A 23,537-nucleotide genomic window follows, 5' to 3' on the forward strand; every position below is an offset into this window, starting at 1 on the left:
TCAAGCCACTATGCTATGCTATGAATGTAAATTTCTCATTTCATCTTTGCAGACAAGAATGAAAAATGTGGGAAAAGGTTGGAAACTGTGGGTGAGATACCATGTGGTTGGCCAATGGTCTCCTCCCCATCTGCGTAGGCCCATTCTTTTCTAAAAAAAAAAATTTCTGCTGTGAAGTGGCTAATTGTATCTTAGGGAAAAAGTCTCTATACCAACTTGCAGAAGATTTTTAAATTCAATATGTGCCTTAACTTTATCATGCCAAAAACTAACCATGCCAATCAAATCTTAAATTATGGCTTTTCAGTGCCAAGAGTCTCATATCTCTAAGCTATATCCATTCCTTCAGCCATACAGAATAATAGGCCTCGTAATATAATTTCATATCAGGGATTACCTAGCTGCCACTTCCTTATCATCATACAATGTTTTAAATTTTGTTGTGGGTTTCTTTGCATGCCAGATAAATCTGGAAATTTTCTTCTGCCACTTCACATAAAATATTCCATTTGTTATAGTAGGGATCATTTGAAAAGGAAAGCCTTGGTAAAACATTTGCTTTTATTACTGCAATTTTACCCCAAAGGGATAATTTTAATTTATCCCATTTTTCTAAGTTTCTTTTAAACATTTTCCACACTTTTGCATAATTGCTATGAAATACTAAACTGTTATCCTTTGTGATTGTAACTCCCAAATATTTAATATCCTTTTTTCAACTTTAAAATTTGAAAGAGCAATTAATGCATTATTCTCTTCTGAAATCATATTTTTAGTCAGCAATTTTGTTTTATTTTTTTAAAACCAGAGCATTTCCCAAATGACTAATTTTTTTCCAGAAGAGTCTTCACTGAGTCCAATGGGTTTTAGGTCATTATCACAAGATCATCCACATGAACTCTCATCTTATAATGTTCTTTTTTTCTTTTACTTTCACCACATAAATCCAGTCATCTTATCTGATATCTTTCAGTAGGGTCTCCAACAGCAAAATAAATAGTAAATGTGAGGGGGGACAAACCTGTTTAGTCTCCTTTTGTATTTCAATCACCCTTGTTTCATCACAATTAAAAACAAACCAGGGCCTTTTGAACTGAATAAATTGTATTTATTGATTAAATAATGTTTTCACCAAATTTCATTCTCTCCAATATTTGAAATAAAAAATTCCAGGAAATATTATCAAGCACTTTCTCGGCATCAGAAAAATAATATCAAAACAGGTCTTTTGTGATTATGATGTTCCAAGAATTTAATAATGTTAATAACAGTTCTTACAGTCCTTAATTGTCTTTTAGAAAAACAATAACAATAACCATTCAGATTCTCATGGATATTCTGAGAAATATGTTTTCTTAATCTACTTGCCAAGATAGTAGTAAATTTCAATTCAGGCTGCATCCTGATCTTATCAGAAGGTTTTTGCTGTGAAATTTGCTGTCCAAATACACCCCGGTTGCATCCCCGCTTCCAAGAACGCTGTGGTAGCTGCGTGGAGCACTCCTGCAAGCGCAGATGCACCTGGACTGTATTCAGGTGGCAAATTCAGCAGCAAAAACCTTCTGATAAGATCAGGATGCAACTCGAATTGAAATTTAAACCCCAAGAGGTAAGCCAAATTAATAAGCCAAGCAATAAGCTCCTTAATATTTTGTTGAGTTGCTTTTATCAAAAATGTTTTTCTGCTTTTCTTCTAGACTCTGTATTCAAGTCAAGTCACCTTTTGTGATTTCTTTTCTTTTTCAACCGGAAACCGTATTTTATAAATTGTTATCTCATATAAGCTTTGATTTATATAAAAGACAACTCCATTTCTTTTGTTCTTGTTTGCTGACACAAACACTAGGCCCATGTTTCTTATAGCATAAGTTTCATCAGGTATATCTAATCTCATCAGTAGTGTTATCTTGAGTTCCAGTCCACATTGTATGACTGGGGATGAATGTATAGATGATAAAGTTTGTATAGAAAGTACTGGCACTGACAATTACATTAGTAACACAAGCAATTCACATGACCATTACTGATGACAAGGACATCTTGTCACCAGGCAAATGAATTAACACAGTATGACCGAAATGTGTTAAATGATCTAATTTGTATTGTCAGTCTCAACTACAGTGGACCCATTGAAACAGTGATAACAGGGACGTAGCCAGGATTTTAGAAAGGGGGGGTCCAGACTAAGTGCCACCGTTATATTGGGGTTTGGGTGCGGCGGCGCAGCAGCATGCACCATTCATTTTTCTAACGGAAGGGGGGGTCTGGACCCCAAGAAACCCCCCCCCCCCCCAGCTACGTCCCTGGTGATATTTACTTACGTTGAACAATTGTTTCGGTGGGTGTACAAAGCCCTTTGATAGGGTCACTTTAGGGTTGCCATAAGTCAGAAACGACTTAAAGGCACACAACAACAACAATAACTGTATTGGAAACTAATCATCAGGTTGTAGGCCCCATTGTATTAAGATTCCTTTATCTGGTGACAGATTGCAACTTCCTAATTAACTGGAACTCAGCAGTGTCTCTTGCTCTTATTCACCTGTTAGGGAAATATAAATCATCCTTAGTCTTTCTGGTATATATTTTAGCTGGATATCTTGTATGCTCCACCATCTGCCGGGCAGTCTTATATGGTCTTCCCCTTGCCCTTGCATTATATATGACTGTTTCTGTGTGTCTTGTAGGTATAATTGTAATATAATTCTAAAGGCAGGCCAGAAAGGACATGTGGGATGCTGAGATGAGGTGGTATCAGACCAGTTTACCACTAGGATTACAACCCAGATGTAGTAACTTTGTTGACAAATGGACAACCTTAATAAGAATGTAGTTGTCTATTGAGTAGCTGACTGATGGCACTATCATAAAGGAATTAATGATATTTGGGGAGGGGGAGGAGGAGGAGATATCATCAGGCACAAGAGGCAGTGAACTGAAAAGCAATAAAGGAAAAAGAGAGAGATAGGAAGGGAGACTATGGTTCTTTGAATTGTATATGTGTGGAAGAAAATGACAAAAACTTATTTAGCAGGAGGTACACAGAAATCATGTTTCATATCACCTCTTGCACTGTATCTTACAAAGTAGGGAAAGAACTGCTGCTTGTTTTGGTTGAAAAGTTCAATTAGGTTCAGCAGGACTCCAATCCATAGCAAGGTTGTATTAGAAAGTTCTGTTCTAGATCAACATGTGTACGTGTACATCAAGCATGGCCAGGAAAAAGATCTCAGTGGGAAGGAGGGAAGGGAAGAGGGAGATTATAAAGGCTAAATTAACTTAATAGCAAGGCAGAGATTGATGGAAGAGTTTTTGGTCTCATCTGGCTGGCTGGGGAAAAATGTCCTGGGGAGGGGGCTGAAATGTCTTCTCTCTGGTTTTTGAATACAGCTATTTCTAATCTTCATTTTTATTTCCCCCCCCCCTAGGAAATGGCCTATTTGCCCTTATGTATGTAGAATGGCTCGTGTTAATGTTGTTATTGTCACTGCCAGTGCTTTCTGTATTTTATTTCTCTCTAATCTCCCTTTCTGTATCACCCTCAACTCAGGGTAACATGTTATGCATTTGATGAAGTGGGCTACAATCTGAGAAAGCACTTGTTATTAATTTATCCATCTCACCAGTGCCACAAAACTCTTTGGTGATTTTTCTTCAACAGACTATCACGATAATCTATTTGGATACGTTAATTAAATCAATAATATGGTACAATCACTTCTTCTGACCAAATGATGGACTTTATCACATGTGAGAAATTTCTCTTAATTTTGAATGAAAAGAAACTGGGGCCAGAACGCATTCATGTTAATTCTCTAGTTCCATGAATTTACATGAATCTGAATTGCATTTGAACTGGCTTCCCATTGCCTGAAAATAGCATGCCATTGCCCGAATTTGCATGTGGTAGTCTATCACGCAATAACGTTAAACCCCACGATTGCGCTCAGACTGACTTCCCATTGCCTGAAATTGCGTGTGGTAGTCTATCATGCAATAACGTTAAACCCCATGATTGCGTTCAGATTGCCATTGGATTATACTTCCAATTTCCCTTGTCTGATAAACTCCGATGTCTCAGTGCTTCTATGAAACACTCATGCCTCCTCTCTTTTCCTTATCCTTCCTCTTCCCACAGGCATTGATTTGCAGCTGCTTTGTCCCAATCTATGCTGGATTCATCCCTCCCTCCTTCCGAGGTGTGGTGAGTTTACATGAGCAAATAACGAAAAGGAGCTTGGTTTTTCTGTCTTTTCAAGCCAATCTCAGAATGTGCCTTAGTTGAGAACTGCACTTTATTTTCTTAGATTAAGGGACCAGCATAGGTAATCTCAGGTATACTGCAGTTGTTGTGTTTCTGTGCCTACCTATTCTCTCCTACATGCAAGGATCTGTTCTTCTTTTCCGCAATAAAAGCATAAACAATTGGATCAGTAACATGAAAAATTCAGTATCAAAATGTAGGCTTTTTTTTACAGGCAATCTTGTAGAGACAGAAATGTGCATCTCTGACATATCTAAATCCTTGAGACTAGCTAACTGTAAAACAAAATACATGCCTAAAAGATAAATTTGGAAGAGGATGAAGTACTAGCAGTAATACTTATATTCAAAATGTGTGCCCTTTTAATAATTCTGTTTCATATGTATTTCACTTAGTATTATGAAATATTATATTGAAATATTCTTATCACTTTTCTACAGCGGTATGTTGATGGTGGCTTCACTAACTTGCAACCTCGTTCTGACCTAGAGACTGCCATCACAGTGTCTCCATTTACAGGAGAGATTGACATATGTCCTCGAGACTGCCCAGCCATCTTCTACAGCTTGCATATTGTACATGGCAGCATTCAGATCTCCCTAGAGAACTTGTGCAGGATTGGCTATGCTCTGTTCCCACCCAGCTACCGGGTAAGTTGTCCCAGTCATCTGATTACTGTATTCATCAGTTTGCCCAAAAAGACTGGGCCAGTAACTTTAGGCAAATTAACTTTCTGGTCTACAGTTCTCAGGATCCCCAAACAACATAGCTAATGGCCAGGTTGTTGCAATGAATAACTTTTCCAAGCACCAGGTGTTAGTCACTCCCCCTTTCTTTCCTTTATTTTAATAAATTCCAAAAAGGAGTAAAATCAATGAAGGACTTGGAAACATGGCATCAAAGAGAGCATAAAAGAGTAAGATGAGGGCCAACGAGGGTTAGTGGATTAAAGTGTTTATTTTGTTGTGGCTGTGTGCCTTCAAGTCATTTCTGATTTATGGCAACCCTAAGTCAAACCTATTAAGGGGTATTTTTGGCAAGATTTATTCAGAGGGGTTTGCCTCTGAGGCTGAGAGAGTATGACTTGCACAAGACCACGCAATGGCTGAGTGGGAATTTGAACCCTGGTCTCCAGGATTGTAGCCCAACACTCAACCCACTACACCATGCTGCTTCCAGTATGTATAAAAATTGCCAGACTGATCTCCTTGCTAAGGCCACATATTTCAGATGTACCTCTGTAAACTGTATTTTAACATTTAACATTCAGTGAGATGTTCATAACTATGGCCCATTACAAATGGGCACCCTAGGACGGACTCAGTCCATGCTAGGGTTAGAAAGGGGCGTCTCTTCCAGAAGCCCCTAACCCTAGCACGGACTGAGTCCGTAACAAATGGCGGCAGCCGTTCCACATGGCCGCCGCCATCTTGACATAATGGACGCTCTGCGTCTGCACGTCGTGCCCCAGAAATGACGCCGCGAGTGCGTGACTAGCGCCTCGCGGCTTCTCTTCCGGGGAGCAAGAAGGAGCGCAATTTTTGTGCTCCTTCTTGGCAGCGTCCGGGAACCGCACCGTTTGGCTGCTGCGGTTCCCGGACGCTGCAACCGGCGGCGGCACGAGACGGCCCCTCCTAGGCCGTCTGTAACGCGCCCATGTTTCTTTCTCAAGTGATTATAATTGTTTAGATCCAGCAGCCAGCTGGACTGGATCTGAATTCCTGGAACAGTATTGATAGCATGTTGGTCCACAATGGATTTCTTGAGAACCATCTTGGAGTTGGCAGGAAAATGAATAAGTGATGTACTCAAAGCTGGCTGTTGCCTCCCATGAAAAGCTGAATTATTTGCAGTGGTTTATCTGCATTTTGTTCTCCTTAATCTTCTTACATCAAGAGTTCAAAGATATAGCCATGTTAGTCTGTCGAATCAGTATGCAGAGAGAGCTTATAGCACCTCCGAGACTAATTGAAAGAAAGAAGTTGGTAGCATGAGCTTTTGTAGACTATGGAGTTTATCACACTGGAGCTAACTTCAGCATTAAAGAGAGATTAAATCACATTTAAAGCTTCCCGTAAATAAAGTGAAAATTGTGAGTAATTGTACTAATGTTTATCACACACAATTTCACAAATAAGGTGATATCAGAAATGCATTGTCACTAAAAAAATATACACTTTTTTTAGATAATGTTAAAAAACTCAATAAATAGGATTTTAAAAAAATAAATGCATTGTCACTGAAATCCAGAAAGATGTGTGATAATGCTTCTTTGTGATCACTTTAATGGCAAGTTTTGTGCAATGTCGTGTGAAATTGTTTCGTGTAATTATGCGATTTTTCTGGGATATTCACGGGATAAACTCCCAGTCTCCTTTATATGATATCAAGTGACTGTTTTAATCTTCCCTTGCTGACAAACATCTGGTGTTATGATTGGCTAGCAAACAAAGAAAAGTGAAGGAATGTATGGGATTGACATGTAGGGCTTTCCGCAACCAGTTGCCCTCTAGGGCCCTATTCCCACAGGGCTATAAACTGAATCAAGGATCGGATTATAGGAACATCGTTCCCATTTGAACTCATGTTTGATCCTTGTTTAAAGAAAATCGTTCCCATTTGAATCCATGTTTGATCCTACTTAGATTGATTTCTCTAGCTAAACCCTGAATCAGCGGTGGATAACCTGGGTTATCCTGATTGCACTTTTCCAGAGGCTTTTTTTGCAGCTGCCATGTTGGATCCATGGCAAATTAATGGGAACCAGGGTGTCTGAATCAGGGGAGCAGCAATGTTCAAGGGGCTGTCCCCGGGGGTGTCACTAGCTTTGTTCTCTTTCCTGGCATTCCCGGCACCATTTCCCCCCGTTTGCGTAGCCTTTCCCCAGTGGTGTGTAAAACTTTTTTTTTTTTTAAGAAAAAAGTTAAACTGGGTTTTTTGGAGAGGGAGGGGAAAAGGAAGGAAAGAGGAGAAGGGATATGAAGAAAGGGAGGTTGGCGAAAACTTTTTGTGAGAGGAAAGGAAAGAGAGAGAGAGAGAGAGAGAGAAACCCAAACCCTGAATGTGGCTCCTGCATCCAGCCTTGTTTCCTTTTTTGAGATAGAAAAGGGGTGGCTGGCTGCTGCATACTGGGGTAGTTTGAAGAAGAAGGGTCCTCTGCTCGGGAGGAGACCTATGGAGGCCAAGAGCCTCCTCATTCAGGCTCTCCTCAGCTTTTTTGGGGCTTACTGGGAAGGAAATGCCTTCCCCCAAATCCTCCTGAGACAGGAATGCTGGACCTGAGGCTCTTGCTCACGAGGAGCCCCATTGGGTTGCAAGTGAGCACCTTTTTCTGCCTTGGAAAACCTCGAGGCTCCCAACTGTAATAAAAGGGCCTAAGCATCCCCCCCAAAAAAATTAAAGGGAGGAACGCTAAGAAATACAACTCCCTCTCTCTTTATGTACCTATCCAACCCCTCAACTTTTTTCTCTCTTCAAATTCCCTACAGAGCCATCCTTCTCTCCCTCTCTTTGCAAATAATAATAATAATAATAATAATAATAATAAATATTTGAGTGTATAACACTAATTTTTTTTTAAAAAAGAAGAAAGTTAAACTACGTTTTTGGAGAGGGAGGGGGAAAGAAAAGAAAGAAGAGAAGGGATATGGAGAAGGGGAGGCTGGCAAAAACTTTTTGTGAGTGGAAAAGAAAAAGAGAGAGAGGGGAAAAAAACCCAAACCCTGAATGTGGCTCCTGCATCCAGCCTTGTTTCCTTTTTTGAGACAGAAAATTGGTGGGTGGCTGCTGAGTATTGGGGTGGTATGAAGAAGAAGGGGGGATAAGAAGAAGAAGAAGAAGGGGGGATTAGACCTCACTGTGACGTCTAATCACCTAAGCTCTTGATTGACAGTTTTTTAAAAAACGGTTCCAGAAAGGCAATGGGAATGGGGAACAAAAAAACCCGTGTCAAAATACAATGGAGAAAGCTCAATGGGAACAAGAACATGGGTCAAGAAAAAAACGAGTCCATTTGCTCCCTTTTGTAATGGGAACGATGGATCTGATTCGAATATGACTCAGAAACTTGATCCGATCCAGACTCGCAGCGATATACATCGCTTTGTATGCTCAGTAGGAATGGGGCCTAGATGTGTTGTACAACAACTCATAATTCCACAGCCAGCTGTGTTGACTGTATGATTATGAGAATTATAGTCAAAGATGTTTAGATGGCACCAGATTCAGGTAAAATGTCCCATAGCATATTTTAAAGCCACCATGACCAGTGGTAGAGATGGTCTTAATTTTTGGGCAGGCAAGTGCCCTCTCCTAAGTAGCAGGGGAATACAGGGTATACATAGACCTCAAAAGGGAGTAGGCTAGGTAGGAAACTAATTGGCTGCACCTCTGGTTGCAGGAAATATTGTAACCTGTACTTTTTAACATTTCAAAACCCCATATTTCAAAACTAGAAGTGGACCTCCAGATTCTTCCAGGTTTTGTTTATATGTTTGTTTGTTTTCTTCAATATGGCAGTCTATGTGGCTCCCAGGGCAGTAAATTGGTCCCTGGACACATTGCAGTTCTCCCTATAGAAGCATACAAAACTGCCTTATGGTGAAGAAGCATCTTACTCCATCTAGCTCAGTATTACCAGCTGCACTGATTAGTAATGGCTCTCTAGATTTTTAGGGTGGAGTCTTTCCCACCCTTATCTAAAAATATAAAGAATGGAATGTTCTGTGTGCAAAGCTTTATCTCTGCCATTGAGTTATATCCCTCCTTGCTATCTTGCCTTCTACAGCTATAAATTAGCTATGCAATTAAGAGCAGCTTTGGGAAGAGGAATGACGTAGATCAGGCTAAGGGCACTGGTGGAAAGTATTAAGCATCTGTCTTAGAGCTCTGCTTTATAAGAACATAAGAAGAGCTATGCTGGGTCAGACCAAAGGCCTGTCCAGTGGTCAACCAGATGCTTATATGAAGCCACAAGGAGGACATGAGCATATATGCCTAGGCATACACACATGACTGTATTCCCCAGCAGTGTGACAGCTGGTAATGATCATGGGTGGTTCATGATCCAAGTAAGGTGGAAGGAAGCAATAGTAATAGTTTTTACATTTCTGTTCCACTTCATACTGAACAAAGTAGTCTCTAAGCAGTTAACAATGTGTAAGCTAATTGCCCCCAACAAGCTGGGTACTCATTTTAGCAACCTACAGAAGGATGTAAGGCTGAGTCAGCCCTGGATCCCTGGGATCAAACTCACAACCTTGTGGCTGCAATAATGGCTGCAGTACGGGCATTTAACTACTGTGCCATCAGGGCTCCCTGATGTGTCTTGTTCTGATGTTTTGTGGTGAAATGTCCATCTCCTGCTGAGACCACAGGCTGCTCCATGTCATGATGACCACTTAGAGGCATATAAATTCATCATGATTAATAGTTAGTCAGGATATTTTTAAGAATAGATAGCTAGTTGCAAGTATACATTTCACCACCATGCCAAGAGCTAATGCATTTTCACTCACCTTGGTATCCTTGTTTTCATACCCTCCAACTGTTCCCATCTGGCAGGAATAATCCTGATTAGTCTTCTGCCATCCCAGTTTCTCTGCCCTCCTCTTCTTTTCCCCCTAATCCCTAACTTGCTTAATTTGCAGCAAACTGAATTCAAAGTGCATTGATTCAGCAGAAGAGAGAGGTGAGAAAGGAGTAGATTCTTGCCCTTTCCACTAGGCTCAGGCAAAAGCAACTTGCTGCAGTAACTCTGAGCTTGTGTGTTCTTCCTCATTAATAACTTTTGCTGTCTTCACCAAACTCTGATGTTGCTTGGTCACACATGTTCCAGTTTTCAGCTGTGAAATGTTGGAGGATATGAGTTTGATAATGGTAGGAAGGGCAGCCAGCAGAATACTAAAACACTACCTTCCAATTATTGGAAATCTTATCCAACTGCTCCACTAGGTTGTGAAATGCTTGTAGGCATTGTTCACCCAGGCATAGCAAACATGTTTTTACAGTCATGGGGGCTAAAAACTAGGCTTTGTTAAACAACAACAACAACAGCATTAAAAATAAGATTTGAAACTCTGCCCTAGTACTAAATATTGCTCTTTTCAGTCCTGCTACAAAACTGGGCAAACCTGCAGTCCTTGCCAGGATCCATTGTTTCCTTCTGAATTGAATTGTTCAGCCTTTGTGACACACACACATGCCCACATATGCTGTTTGCTTGTTATGATGACATATGGCATGTCTTTCCACAGATTATGAATGAATTTTATTCACAAGGCTATCGAGATGCCATTTTCTTCTTACATAGAAACAGTAAGTGTTACCTGAACCATACAGGCCAAAGTGTTGTTCTTTACATCAGCACTTCTTAAATTATCTGATGTGGGACACCTTAAATTTTTGCTCCCCCCCCCCAAAAAAAAAATGTGCCTGTGACTGGTACCATTATGGCCATTGGCTGCAATTGTTTCCTGAAAATTGTTTGGGGACTAGCATCTGGTGGCTTCTGAACTGGCAGTGTTCCATGGACCACTTTCTTGAATTACATCATCAGTGTCTATGCTGGCTGGGGGATTTGTAGAGTTATTGTTCAAACAAATAACGTCTCCGAGCTCTAATTTCTCTTCATAAAAGATTTGTAAAGCTCTAAAATACACACATCTTATTAACAGTGAGTTGGAAAGACCCAAATTCATTGTTTCTCACAGAACAGATGTATATTTTAGAAGTGGTTTCTTTATGAGCTACTACTGGAGTAGTTGGAGGTGTCATGTCTCTTAAGAAGCCATATATATGTCCTTCAAATGCCTCTTGTAAATTTCACATCAGTTACAGCACCTCTCTGATTAATTCAAATCCATTAAGTTATTGTGCTTCATTTTGAGTCAGATTCTTGTTTCAGAATGTGATTAGATTCCAGCTTCTATCATCCTCTCTTCCTTTGGTTTCTGAAAGGGTGGGTAGAAATTAATTCCAAATCTGCTGATACATTGGAAACAAGAGGTCGCTCTTTGGGTGATTTGCAGCAGGCAAATGACCCTTGCTGGTGGTTTTAACAGTTCTTGTTAAAAACAAAGTTGTCCACTTGGCCAATGTTGGATTTTATCCATTGCTTTCACTTGACATATACAATTTGGCCTGTGGTATACAAAAGCTCATGGAATAGAAACTCACCCCGTGACTTATGACCTTATCGGTACCTAAAATATTTGTTTTAAGGCAATTGTTTATGAATTTGTTTAATTGTTTCTTTACAGACATTTTTGACATAGGTTATCTTGCCAAGACAGTGACTTTTGAATTTGTTGGTGTGTTCAGTAAAAAAGATTTGTTCCATGCTGGTAAAGAGCCTTCTTGTCAAAATCAAGGGACAAGAGTCATCAACACAACTAATGGGACAGATTCTAAAGACTTTTTATGGCGTTCTGTGATTAGTGGACTACACAGAGCTGGCATCAGAGTATTGCAACACCTGCCACTGCATTGTCGAAAAGGTAAGGCGTTCAAGTGTTATGCTGTCCATCTGGAGCCTTATACACGAGAAAAGAAAGCCAAAATGGAGTGGGACAGTAGTGGCTTTCTCCATGCCTCTCTGCGTGCTGTTGTAGCACTTTCTTTCTCGTCCCAAGGGGGACAATTGTAAAAGTGTACCTTTTGTTGAATGGATTTTTCAAGCATGACAAAAGATAAGCCATTATTGCCATCTCCATCAGGAAGTTAATGGAAGTGCTGCTATGGCATATGGAGAGGCATAGAGAAAGCTGCTACTCTCCCTCTACGTTTTGACTTTTTTTTCATGCAATAAGGCTCTTAGTTTTCATGAATCACCTGTGCAGGAAAGCTTGTGAGAGAATGTGTGATGCGGTGCTGGGGGTATCAGTAAAGAAACCTTCCAGAAAGACAACCATGGATACAGTGGGTTGGGAAAAATCTCATGTATGTAGATGAGAAAGCTCTGCTTGCAGAAGATACCTCTGCTCGGGTTTGGGGAATCACTGTTCCACATTCTTCATATCACAGATTACCAGTAGGGTCTGTAGGATTTTCAGAAGGCTTGAAGTAGAAGCGATTGGGAAAATTTCCTTCTACCACATTGCACATATCAAGACTTGGATCCAACCCAGTTAAAATAATATTCTATATAATTCATTGGAGAAGCTGGATCTGGAATGTTCACTGGCTGGTTCTGTTCTTTATGATAATCAGCCAAAGATGGAAGCTGCACCAGAACAATGCTAAAATGGTGAGGGTTCTATATCATGAATCTGCTTTAAGTGGCCATGAAAGTTTAAGCCATATAAAATGTGCTACTCTTTAAGACACCAGAAGATTTTTGTTAGTTTTGCTGCAATGGACTAACAGACCTCTAGAAAACTGCAAAAGGGAGTAGTTTTAATTTATAAGATCTGCCTTACATTTTCAACTCATACCCTCACAGCCTTCCAGAAAGTCAATAGCAAACCTCCTCTGAATATCTTGCCAAGCAAACCTTAAGATAGGGTCACCAAGAATCAGAGTTGATGTGAAGGCACATGACCACAACAGCATCATACATTTCTGCTCACTTGTGCAAGGAAGCAGCAGAAGGAAAAGTTTGCAGGCAATACTATCTGTTTCTTGAATGGCTGAGTGGAGCCCTCAGCAAGAGTCCACAGAGCTAAAACAGTGTGTGAGTGGATGGCTTGAACAATTGCTTGTGCCACAGGAAAGTTGATTTTTTTTCCAAGTCACTTTCCACTGCCATCACTGTTGCCTATTTGATTATTTCTTCTCAACTACAATTTTCATTTTGCCGTTTTTGCCTTTGTCTTTTGATGGTGTTGCAGAACTCTGCATAAGGAGGTATTGAATACTTGTGTCTTCAATGACCCAAAAGGGCACACTCAGGTTATATGATGCTTATGTCACCATAGGATTTGAGCCAATGAGGGAGAGTGAAGCTATTTTAATGGTGTAACAAAGAGTGGCATCTAGTTACTTTCAGAAATTTCCTTTAAGAGCATTTAAAAAAAAATTGAGAAGAAAGGTTTTATGTGCTTTTCACACTCATAGGTCTCTCTCCCTTGCAAAAGGAACAGAAAATAATGCAGGGCAACAAATAATGCAATGAATTAACATTTGTCAAGGCTGTAACATGTTACAGGAGTGGATCACTTCTCAGACATTGTAACAAATAACAGAAGCTGGTTACATTTAGACAGTAAGGACGTTATCACATAGGGTCTGCAGAATCAGGGGAAAGCAGGGGTTTAAACAAACATTATCCCCTGAAAATCTCATAATCACAGTGAAGATTTTCACATGCATCATGATTAAAGAGGACTCATCCTGGCAATAAACAGGTAATAACCAGCAACAAATAATTCACTGGATTTCCTCATGAATGATTTGTTGCTGGTTATTACCTATTTATTGCCAGAATAAGTACTCTTTAATCGTGATGTCATGTGAAAATCTTCAGCGCGATTGCACAATTTTCACAGAATAATGTCCACTTTTCCTCATGTGATAAAGTCCCAAAAGTTTCTGTGCTCTGTGATTGACAAAGAAAGGGCTCAGAAAATGCGAATATGTCATCTTACTGGTCAGTAAAACACATAGCTCTGTAATAGCAGCTTCATAAGCATTGCTTGTCTTTTGATGTATTCTGGACACCATTTTTGGTCATGTGTAGGAACAGTGTTGAATTAAAGTGGGCCAAGAGCAAAACCTGGTGGATTGTCATGGGTGGAGTTAGCACAGAGTGTTTGGAGCTGTTGGTTTCTGGGAGACAGTAGTAAAATGTGGCTGTAAGGTCAACTCTAAATAGACTTTTGCTGCTTTTAGAGCTAGCAAGCCCAAATGGGAATGAGAGGAGCTGGAATGTGGAGTTGTTAGTCTTTTCCAAGACTGTAGCTGGAGGAAGATTTTGGTGGGGTTGAGATGTGAATCTGTTGCCTTCAAGAAATGATTAATTTTATTATTATTCCCCCCCAACCCTGGATTTTGTTCATAGCTTCTGCTGTCATGAACAATCAGAAAAGGTCTGGATTGCTAAACTCAGTAGCAGGATTCATTCTGCATCATTTAACAAGTCCAACACGAGTGGCATGGTCTTTCTATAAAAGGTAAAAGCACCCTTTTGGAAATTTTTCAGCATCTCATGGCTTCAGCAAGGAGTTAACAACAGCATGGTATTTTGTATTGATGAGGAATGTTACTAGTGCCTGGTTGTTCTTGTGTGCCTTCAAGTAATTTCTGACTTAAGGGAACCCTGAGGCAAACCTCTCTTGGGTTTTCTTGGAAGAATTTGTTCAAAGGGTATTTGTGCTTGCCTTCCTCTGAGGCTGAGAGAGTGTCACTTTCCCAAGATTATCCAGTAGATTTCTGTGGCTGAGCAGGGATTCGAACCCTGGTCTTCTAGTGTCCTAGTCTAAGACTCAGATCACTACACTATGGCCTGGTGCAGAAATAAAATACCTGTAGCCTCACCCTTTAGAAAAATGCCATAGATCAATGGGGAAGCATCCTTAAACTGAATTAGATCTTTGAAGCAGTATACTAAAAATCTAACTTTAGACATTAGATATTAAATAAGGCAGTCAGAAATTTTTTAAAGTACGAAGGTTGGAATATTTTGTTTAACCTGCATTTTTAAAGCTGATTGAGTTAACCTGTGCTTTCTTAGTATCCATATGGATATCAATTTTCTTATTCTTTGGATTGCACACTTCTCTAAACCTACAAAAATGCATATATTAGGAATTGTTGTATACAATTTTTTTGTGTACAAACTGTATATGTCAGGGGAAACTGCATGCAGAAATGAACAGACTGAACAGACTGATGCAGAAATTAAATGGGATGAACTTTTGGCAAAACATGAGCAAAATATGGACTGGCATAAAGTAATTTGTCCATCCCAAGCTACAGAACTGCTTCCTACACTTAGGGATGGACAAATTACCAACTGTCCTATGTGATACCAGTGCTCTATTTGTCTATTTAGCCTGGTATTGTTTATTATGTCCTGCAGCAGCTCTCAAGGCTTTCTTGGCTTTCATATTATCTGTTTTCCCATCTTTTTTTCTTTATCTTTTAAATAGGCAATTTTCAGTTGGTATAGGATCTGTATCTTCATCCAGAAGATTGCAATATATTACATTATATTTCTCAGTTTACCCTTGCCTATAAAGTGTGTGATTTTTCTTGTATTTTTTTTTCTTCTAAAGGCTATTGCGGCTGTGGAAGAGGTCATCTGGTCTGGACAACAATTCTGAAGGTCTCAAAAGTGATTCTTTGTCAAATGCAGCCAGGGCAAACTGATATGAAATCAATATTGTTTCAATCTAAAAACTTTAAAAATATTCAAGAACTGAAGGAACTGAAACTTCTGCAAAGAGCATTCAGCCATTCTGTCTTCATGAATAAAAGCTGCACTGCTTGCCAAAATTCTATTGGATGATTTCCCATTTCCCCTCCCCGAAGTATTACAAAGCCCATGAATAGTATCTGACATTACAACTGTTTGGCCATGAAAGGGCTCAGAGTCAAGAGTGTGACAACCAATTTTTTACCTTTACATCTGGCTTTAAATCATTCATACTTGAACGGTAGGTATGAAGAAAAAATAGAAATATATGTCTGTTTCTATAGGCAATGACTATGAACCTATACACTGGAATATAACGTCTAGTGATTTGCTTTACAGATCAAACACCAAAGTAATTGTTGTCATAGCTGGACAATTTATTTTCAAGGTACAGATCACTGAACTCCTGTTTCTCAGATGAGGTTTTGGACCGTGGATCAGTTCGACTAGTCCACCGCTGTTGGCAACTCCTAGGAGAGGACAGGTAGCCCCTGGGTAGCTGCCAGCTGCCCTTTTGCAGCTGGAAAAAGACATCATACTCCTAGATGTTCAGTATACTAGTATGTTTTCACTGGAGTCAGATGCTATATGGCTGCCCTAGTTCTCCTGATCACTAATTGGCTTTAGTGATGTGCTCCAGAGTTGAAAATGTTGGTTGCATGGTGGAGGGCTCATTGCACAAGGCAGTACTGATTACTTCTTTGTTCACCAAAGATAAAAGCATATACAGGTAGGTAACACCTGTATATGACAACAATAGGATTCCAGAATATGAAGTCACAGAATTATTGTTTTATTACCATTTTGTATAAAAGAGAAACAATTCAGTCTTTCTGAATTCCATACGTATTTTGAAACATGAAATAGCTCAAAGGTTTAACTTGGATGTTTCCTATAGTAAGGAAAACACAACATTCCTTCCTCAGCAAATTATAGTAGCTCTCTTGCCAGGATGCTTCACTAACAATGCTTTCCATGATAGCTACTATGCTAACAGATATTTTGGAAGCTGTTATGCAACTATCTTATAAGCTATACCTTATAACATATATCCACATATTACATTTATCCATATAATATATAGTCATAGGGTTGCCATGAATCGAGATCACAGATCCTATTGCATGGGGTTAAAACCCTGGCTTACCTTTCCTGAATTCAGTCCTAATTTGGGAGGCAGCCAGATGTTATTGCAAAGAAATCACTTCTGAATCGCTGCCCGGGTCCATCCTTGATGCAGCTTGGGTCCTGTATGTCGCTTCGGTGGACATTGTTAGCTTCCAACTCTAAAAATGGCCACCGAAGCAGCTTAGAGGACTCAGGCTGCATCCAGGATGGACCTGGGTAGCAATTTGGTGGTGATTTCTTTGTGATAACATCCGGCTGCCTCACGAATTGGGACTGAATTCGAGAAAGGCAAACTGGGGTTTGAACCCCATGCGATAGGGTCCCAACTCAAGGGTAGTTAACAACAACAACAAATAACATATATGCATTTTATAAATGCCTTAGTGTTTTAAAGTTTATAACTAATCTAAGGCTGTAATGCTGTGTAATTTACTTGGAAACAAATAAATTTGGGATTAAGTTTAGCTAATCTGTGGAGTGAAACAGACAGGCAAAATGAAGTGGCTTCCAGCTGTTTTGAAGGTGGGGTGTTTATATGACACATGCCTCCAAAGCGGGTGTAAAGCAAAATGAAGCTGCGCTCTGGGGCTAAAAGCCAGAGCAGAATGAAGCCAGTAGTTTCCGGCTTAGCTCAGAAAATGCACATTTTCTCACCTGCATACAAAGAGGTTGACGCCAATGTGAGCTGCAGCAAAGCAAAACAATGAAAGTGTGACAACTCCAATGGATGTCATTACAACTTACACAAACCAGACAGTCTGACAGGGAGTCATGGGGTGAAGGGGACATGTATGGGGGGGCCTCCATGATTGTGATTTGCCAATGTATCACTTGCACACTGATGCCCTGATGCCCTGTATCAGTGGAGCATCCCACATGCGACTGTGTGGCCAATCAAAGGAGTGGTCATGCAATGGGATGGTACCTGGGCAGACGTGGGGGATACTTGGAGGTCATAGGCAGTGTGTTTGTGTGATGGTATGCATGCATGGTGGGGACACAACATCAACAAAAAAATTACCCAGCAGTGCAGCTTGAGGTCTATCCATGAAGAGTCCTGAAGTCTATCCATGTGTATTCAGCTCACCTTGGGAATGGGCCATGTAGACAGCAGGGGTTCAACCCACTTTTGTAAAAAGCAGAATCAAGCCACTGTTCCCTACCCATCTGCTCCGGCCCTAAGGCTATAATCCTGTGTAACGGACTTGGAAGCAAGCTACAATGAATTTAGTAGGACTAGCTTTCAAGTAAACATTCATAGGATTGTGCTGTCAAAGTTGAGGCTTAAGGTCACAACAAATTCAAAGAAATCACATTGATGGTGCAGTCCTATGTCTGTTTATTCATAAAAATGAGTCTCGCTGTGTTCAGTGGAATTTTCTCCCAGGTAAGCATGCATAGCATTGCAGCTTTAGTCTAGCAGATTCATATCTAGTTTTTATAATTAATAAAGTATTACAACCTTGATAGCAAATGCTGCAGAAAACATGTTAAACTGTATCCATATACCCCAAAACTCCCCTTTTGTTTTCTTTTGTTGTCCTTCAAAACAACTCCAGCTATAATATACTTTGTTGTCAGAAGGACTGCTGGTATGTGTGTGTGACTGAGCAAGACACAGACAGAGACAGAGATTGAGAAAGAGAGATCAAACAACAACCTGTATAGAATATATACAGGTTCTTTGTACTGGTCACTTCACGTTTAAACATTTTCAGCAAGGCATGTAATAAACTTTAGAAAGTCACAGAGTCATAAGAGAGAACTATTTATATGACCAATAATTATACATTACTGCAGGTATTAAACATTAAAAGCAGTGCTTTGCAGTATACAAATAAGGAATTATCGCAAAATTTCAATGGTGAATGTATTAATTGATCACAATAATTATTTCATTACAAATTGTTACAATGTGATACACTGTAAAAATCAGAGTATAAAGGATATAATTAGAGTAAAACTCAGATCTGGAACAGAAAAAGTTTCTCACCTTCTTTGATTTGTAACCTTTGATACCGCAAACCGTTAAGGTTAGAAATCTACATTTGAATTCACTGAGGTCAACATGTGTGTGTGTGTGTGTGTGTGTGTGTGTGTGTGTGTGTGTGTGTAAAATTCACAAGAATGGTCACATGTTTGAGTACACCACAGCATCTTTCAAACAGATCAAAATGATAAATCATATGAGAAATATGGAAAACTGAGAACTTGTTTGAATGCAAACATTCAGAGCAAGTCTTCATTCCAAAACTTGGTTACAGGACAGATTATTTTCTAAACCACCCTTCCTAAAACACTTTGGCCACCTAGGAGTCAGTTATTGTAGAAATAGGCTGCTCAGAGCCAGCTGGCAGTTTTCCTTTCCAACAGGAGCAATGATGATTTTGCCTTCCTCAAGACTGCTACACCTATGGCCTTTTTCTTCCTATTGCCACTGGGGCATCACTGCCCTCAGCAGCACAGTTATGCTAGTAGAGTACACCTACAGGATTCCAGCCTTCCAGCCTTATACCAAAGCTCAAAGAATTTACACAGTCAAGATAAAATGATATTATGCTTTGCATTTTCTTTGTAGACTGATATGTTCAGAACTGGTTGGGATATGGGGAGGTGTGATGATCTGATCTTCTTCTGGGACTATCATGGCATTGTGCCTCTTGTTACATTCTATTAAAACTGCCCAAGCAGTGTGCTTATGAATAAACATTATTTTGAGATGCTCCAAATCCCCATTGTTTATCATATTGAAACCGGGTCTGTGTGTGTAACCATAAACTTTTCACTATTTGTGGGGAGAGAGACACACTTTGACTAGAATCTTTTTGGTGACATACTTTGACATAACTCCTGGTTAAGCAACATACTGTATGTGCTTATGGTGTGCTGGATCCTCCTTCCACAACTCCCTAACCCTGGGTATGCAACAGCAGCTACGACATTCGCTGGTGCAGCTCTGTCCATCTCTTCCCCCCCCCTTGGCTGCATTGATGTGCCTGGATACCTTGAGCACTTGGGAGAAAGACCAAGGGGGCTTACATTGAGGATGGAAACTGCTGTTTCCTTCCCGAGTGTGTAAGGGGCTGGAGCTATGAAGCTGTTCATAGGTTCAGGGAGTCACCTGATTGAAATTGCAAAGACTAGGGACTATCGCACAGCTTCTGGTGCCTGATTTACCTCTTTTGAATTGGGCTCAAATTCAGAAGTTATGCTGATTTTATTGCATGGACATTTTCCTCAAAACTGCTTCTCATTCCCTCCAGTGTTGAATTCAGGCCCCGTAAGTTGTTTTGGTGGCCATTTTTTCCAAATTGGAAACTTTGGATTTGGAAAAAATGGCCGCTGAAACATTCATCTCCTCTGAACTATACATGGAATTGGAGCAAATTTTCCACATTATTGGGAATATTGTACTTTTTCTGTACTGCAAACTAATGCCCTATTGGCTGGGGATTGTGAGAGCTGTAGTCAATACATCTGGAGAGCAAGAGTTTGGGGAAGGCTGTGCTAGAATCACTAATTATCAAGTTGTATTGTGATTATTTGTGCAAAACTCAATAAAGGGAGCCTTTTCAAACACCTGCTGGCACAGTCTTTTCACCTATCCCATATTTACCAGGTAGAAATAATGAATGATACATATGATTCCATTAAACTATGCTCATCACAATACTATGATAATGTTTATAAGAGCAGTTTGCTATGGAAACAGAAAGTAGCCTGTGACATTTTATAGATTTCCCATAAGGATAGTGTCTCAGCAGAAATATTTGAAGGGCTCCAGTTTAAATACTTCAGTATTCTTCCTGGCACAGGTAAAAAGATGGTTGTCATATCTAGCATTATTGCCCCTACATTTTAATTCACATCCCTATCCTTAGACAGATATATACACACTGTTTTTTATAGAACAAATGAACCAGGATGAATGAATTGGCTGACATCAGATATACATTATACTTGCAGTGTAGGCTAGCTTTCAAATGAAGGATATCTCTGACTTCTATAGGCAATAAAGAGTGACACACTAAAAAAAAAAAAAGAATTAAACCATGGGAAAGCCAAATTAAGACATACTGGGGGCTGTAGGTCTCTGTCATGTTTAAGAGGCCCCAAAGCATTACCAAAAATGTGAATTATGCTAACAGTTATTCAAACCTTGACATTTAGTAAATGGCATTTTGCATTTTTGTTATTTGAGGCCTATGAATGAGTTGTAGTTTACTTAACTGGTGTATAAATCTGCCACTACAGTAGCTAATGTGTGGGCATGCTCCCCATTCTCCTATCTTAAACCTCAGGCTTTCCTAGATATGGCACAGTAACAAGGCTTTCCTGGCTTTGATATTCATAAAGCCAAGACAGTGGGAATAAAACTATGGCATGACTTTGAAAGTGAAAAAAGCAAGATATAGTATCTTGCATTTCATTATGTATGTGTGGGAATTCCATGGAATGAGTATTACTAGCACTTGTCAGGGATTACTACACATGATGTTAATCACATGATTAGCCATCATATTGTGGGATTTTGCAAAATCAGATAGCAGGCATGTGCAGAGGGTGGAGTGACTGCTAGCAGAACCACAGCATATGGAGTGGGGGGATTAAGATCTTTCAATAAGATCTGGGATCTTATTGAAAAATACTGTGCCCACACATGCCAATTAGTGTCAGGGATGGGATGGGGGGAATGCTCCCTTTGTGCCAGAGACTCCCTCCCAATGCTGATGGCCATATGGAAATATCATCAAGATTGTGGCTGTAGAGGGAGATTTTAAACCTCCCCTCTCTCCAAACACTGTAGTTCTGCTAATTATTATCACCCTGCCTGTCATTTCATTCTTTAAAACCCACTACATGAATCCTGCCCAACAATAGCACTATCTTTTTGCAGTGGTAGGCTTGCTTGCTCCAGTGAGACAAGAGGCTAGGGGCTGATGGCACAAGTGCTGCTGGTAGGATCTCTCATATCAGAAAGGCATTTGCTGAAGAGCCAAACATAAATATGCCAAATAATTATTATGCAGCAGCAGTAGTTGTGTGTGTGAGGGGGTGACATTGACAGAGCATCTCTCACAGACGTCAGTAGCACTATAGCTAATGCTTGCTGGTACTGCACATAAGGAGGTCCAGTAAACCCCTTTTGAATGTCTTTTGCTATGAAAACCCTATGATGAGAGAATGCAAAATGAAACAAAAGATGGGGTAAAGCAGAGGACAACTATGAGTAGCACTGTTGCTAATGATGCAACTGGACTTAAACTGAATGGAAGCTAACATGCTTAGAAGTAAAAGGAAATGGCTGCACTGCAAACACTTTAATGATGGGACACCTCCATGATGATTCTAAGAAGACGATTTTAAGAATTCTAAGAAGATATGGGATGATATTAATGGTGAAAAGAGATGTAGCAAAACCAGTCAAAGGATATAATGCAAGGTCTGCTCATTAAGACTTCAGTGAAAAACCAATTTATACAGCATGCCCACGTTTTATGTGGGCTCGCCATACACACCTTTCAGCATACGCTGAAAGCCGCGCTGGCCCTGGAAGAACTAATGGGGTGTGTGCCCATGGCGGGCGGGCACCCCTGCACCGCTGCACACCACGAACACAAGCCCTATTACTTCCTATGGGGCTTCAGCATACACTGATTTCCCCTTACGCAGACCTTTGAGCCCAGGAACATCACTCCAGCCCAGCTGTTTGAGAGCGAGGCATGCCTGTGAGAGAAGCACCTTTAAAAGCTGGCTCACAAATCTTTGAGCCCAGGATCATCATTCCAGCCCAGCTGTTTGAGGGGAGTTGTGCCTTGCCCCACCCAACATCACCCCAGAGCCTCAAAAGGCACCAGAGGACTCAGGTGGAGGCTGATTGTTTTGAATGTTTGACTAATTGATTTTAATTATTTATTTTTTGTTTTGTCATTGTTATATTTGGAATGTTTGATGTATATGTGAACGGGGGAGGGGAATTCTGTGTATTGTGTTGTATTGGAGTTGTATTATATTGTATTGTATTGCATTTCATTAGAGTTGCATTTGCTATTATTATATAATGTTTGTGGGAGTAAAGGGACCATATTCTCTTCTTGTTATTGTTTTATTGCTGTATAGCATTATTGTATTGTCTTTCTGTTATTTTGCTGCCAGGGGAATGTCAGGAATTGCCATCTAGATGTCATGACTTAATTATTACCATGTTGTGTATATTAGATTTTGGATTTTGTATCTTTATTAGGCATTATGATATGTTATGTACTTTAGATTATGTTTGTTGTTTTCTTTATTATGTATTTCTGCTTTTTGTATAATTATTTTATTGTTATTATGTATGTTATGCTACAATCGGTGGAGAGGCTATAACTTTTGTATTCGATACCTTTCTTTTTTAATCTGCTTTGATTCCACGAGGAAAAAGCGGAATATAAATAAATATTTTATTATTTATTTATTATTATTAATTGACCCAAAGAACTCTGGTCTGAAACCAGAAACATTGTCAGGGAAGAATGCAAAAAGACATTATCTGCAGTCAAAAAGAAAGAGAAGTCCCAATGGATGACATTTGAAATACTTCAAACAGTTAAGGACAGACAAGAAACAAAAGTAAAAAGTGACAGAAATAGAATCAGAATCCAGAATGCACCTGTTCAATGACTTGTGTGCAGCAATAAGGAGAACAAATATAATAATCTTTGCAGAGAAATAGAAAACGACTACAAAAAAAGAACATGAGGCTTTTTGTACAACATCTGAGAAATCAAAGGAAAATTTAAACCAAGAGTG

General features: G+C 39.8%; 1 protein-coding gene across 1 annotated transcript in view; it reads left to right on the forward strand.

The window, feature by feature from the left end:
* The window catches only part of LOC149316104 (omega-hydroxyceramide transacylase-like), a 29,378-nt gene extending 12,877 nt beyond the window's left edge, over positions 1-16,501 (forward strand). The window contains exons 4-9 of the mRNA XM_089518615.1: positions 4,139-4,204; positions 4,705-4,914; positions 10,519-10,579; positions 11,524-11,760; positions 14,262-14,373; positions 15,478-16,501. Coding sequence (XP_089374741.1) covers positions 4,139-4,204; positions 4,705-4,914; positions 10,519-10,579; positions 11,524-11,760; positions 14,262-14,373; positions 15,478-15,571 — 780 coding nt within the window. The 3' untranslated portion in view covers positions 15,572-16,501. The remainder of the gene's footprint in view (positions 1-4,138; positions 4,205-4,704; positions 4,915-10,518; positions 10,580-11,523; positions 11,761-14,261; positions 14,374-15,477) is intronic.
* The last annotated feature ends 7,036 nt before the right edge of the window (positions 16,502-23,537 follow it).

This window comes from Sceloporus occidentalis, unplaced genomic scaffold, assembly GCF_023333645.1.
Source record: "Sceloporus occidentalis isolate IW3139 unplaced genomic scaffold, rSceOcc1.0.p SCAF_3, whole genome shotgun sequence".
Lineage (NCBI taxonomy): Eukaryota > Metazoa > Chordata > Lepidosauria > Squamata > Phrynosomatidae > Sceloporus > Sceloporus occidentalis.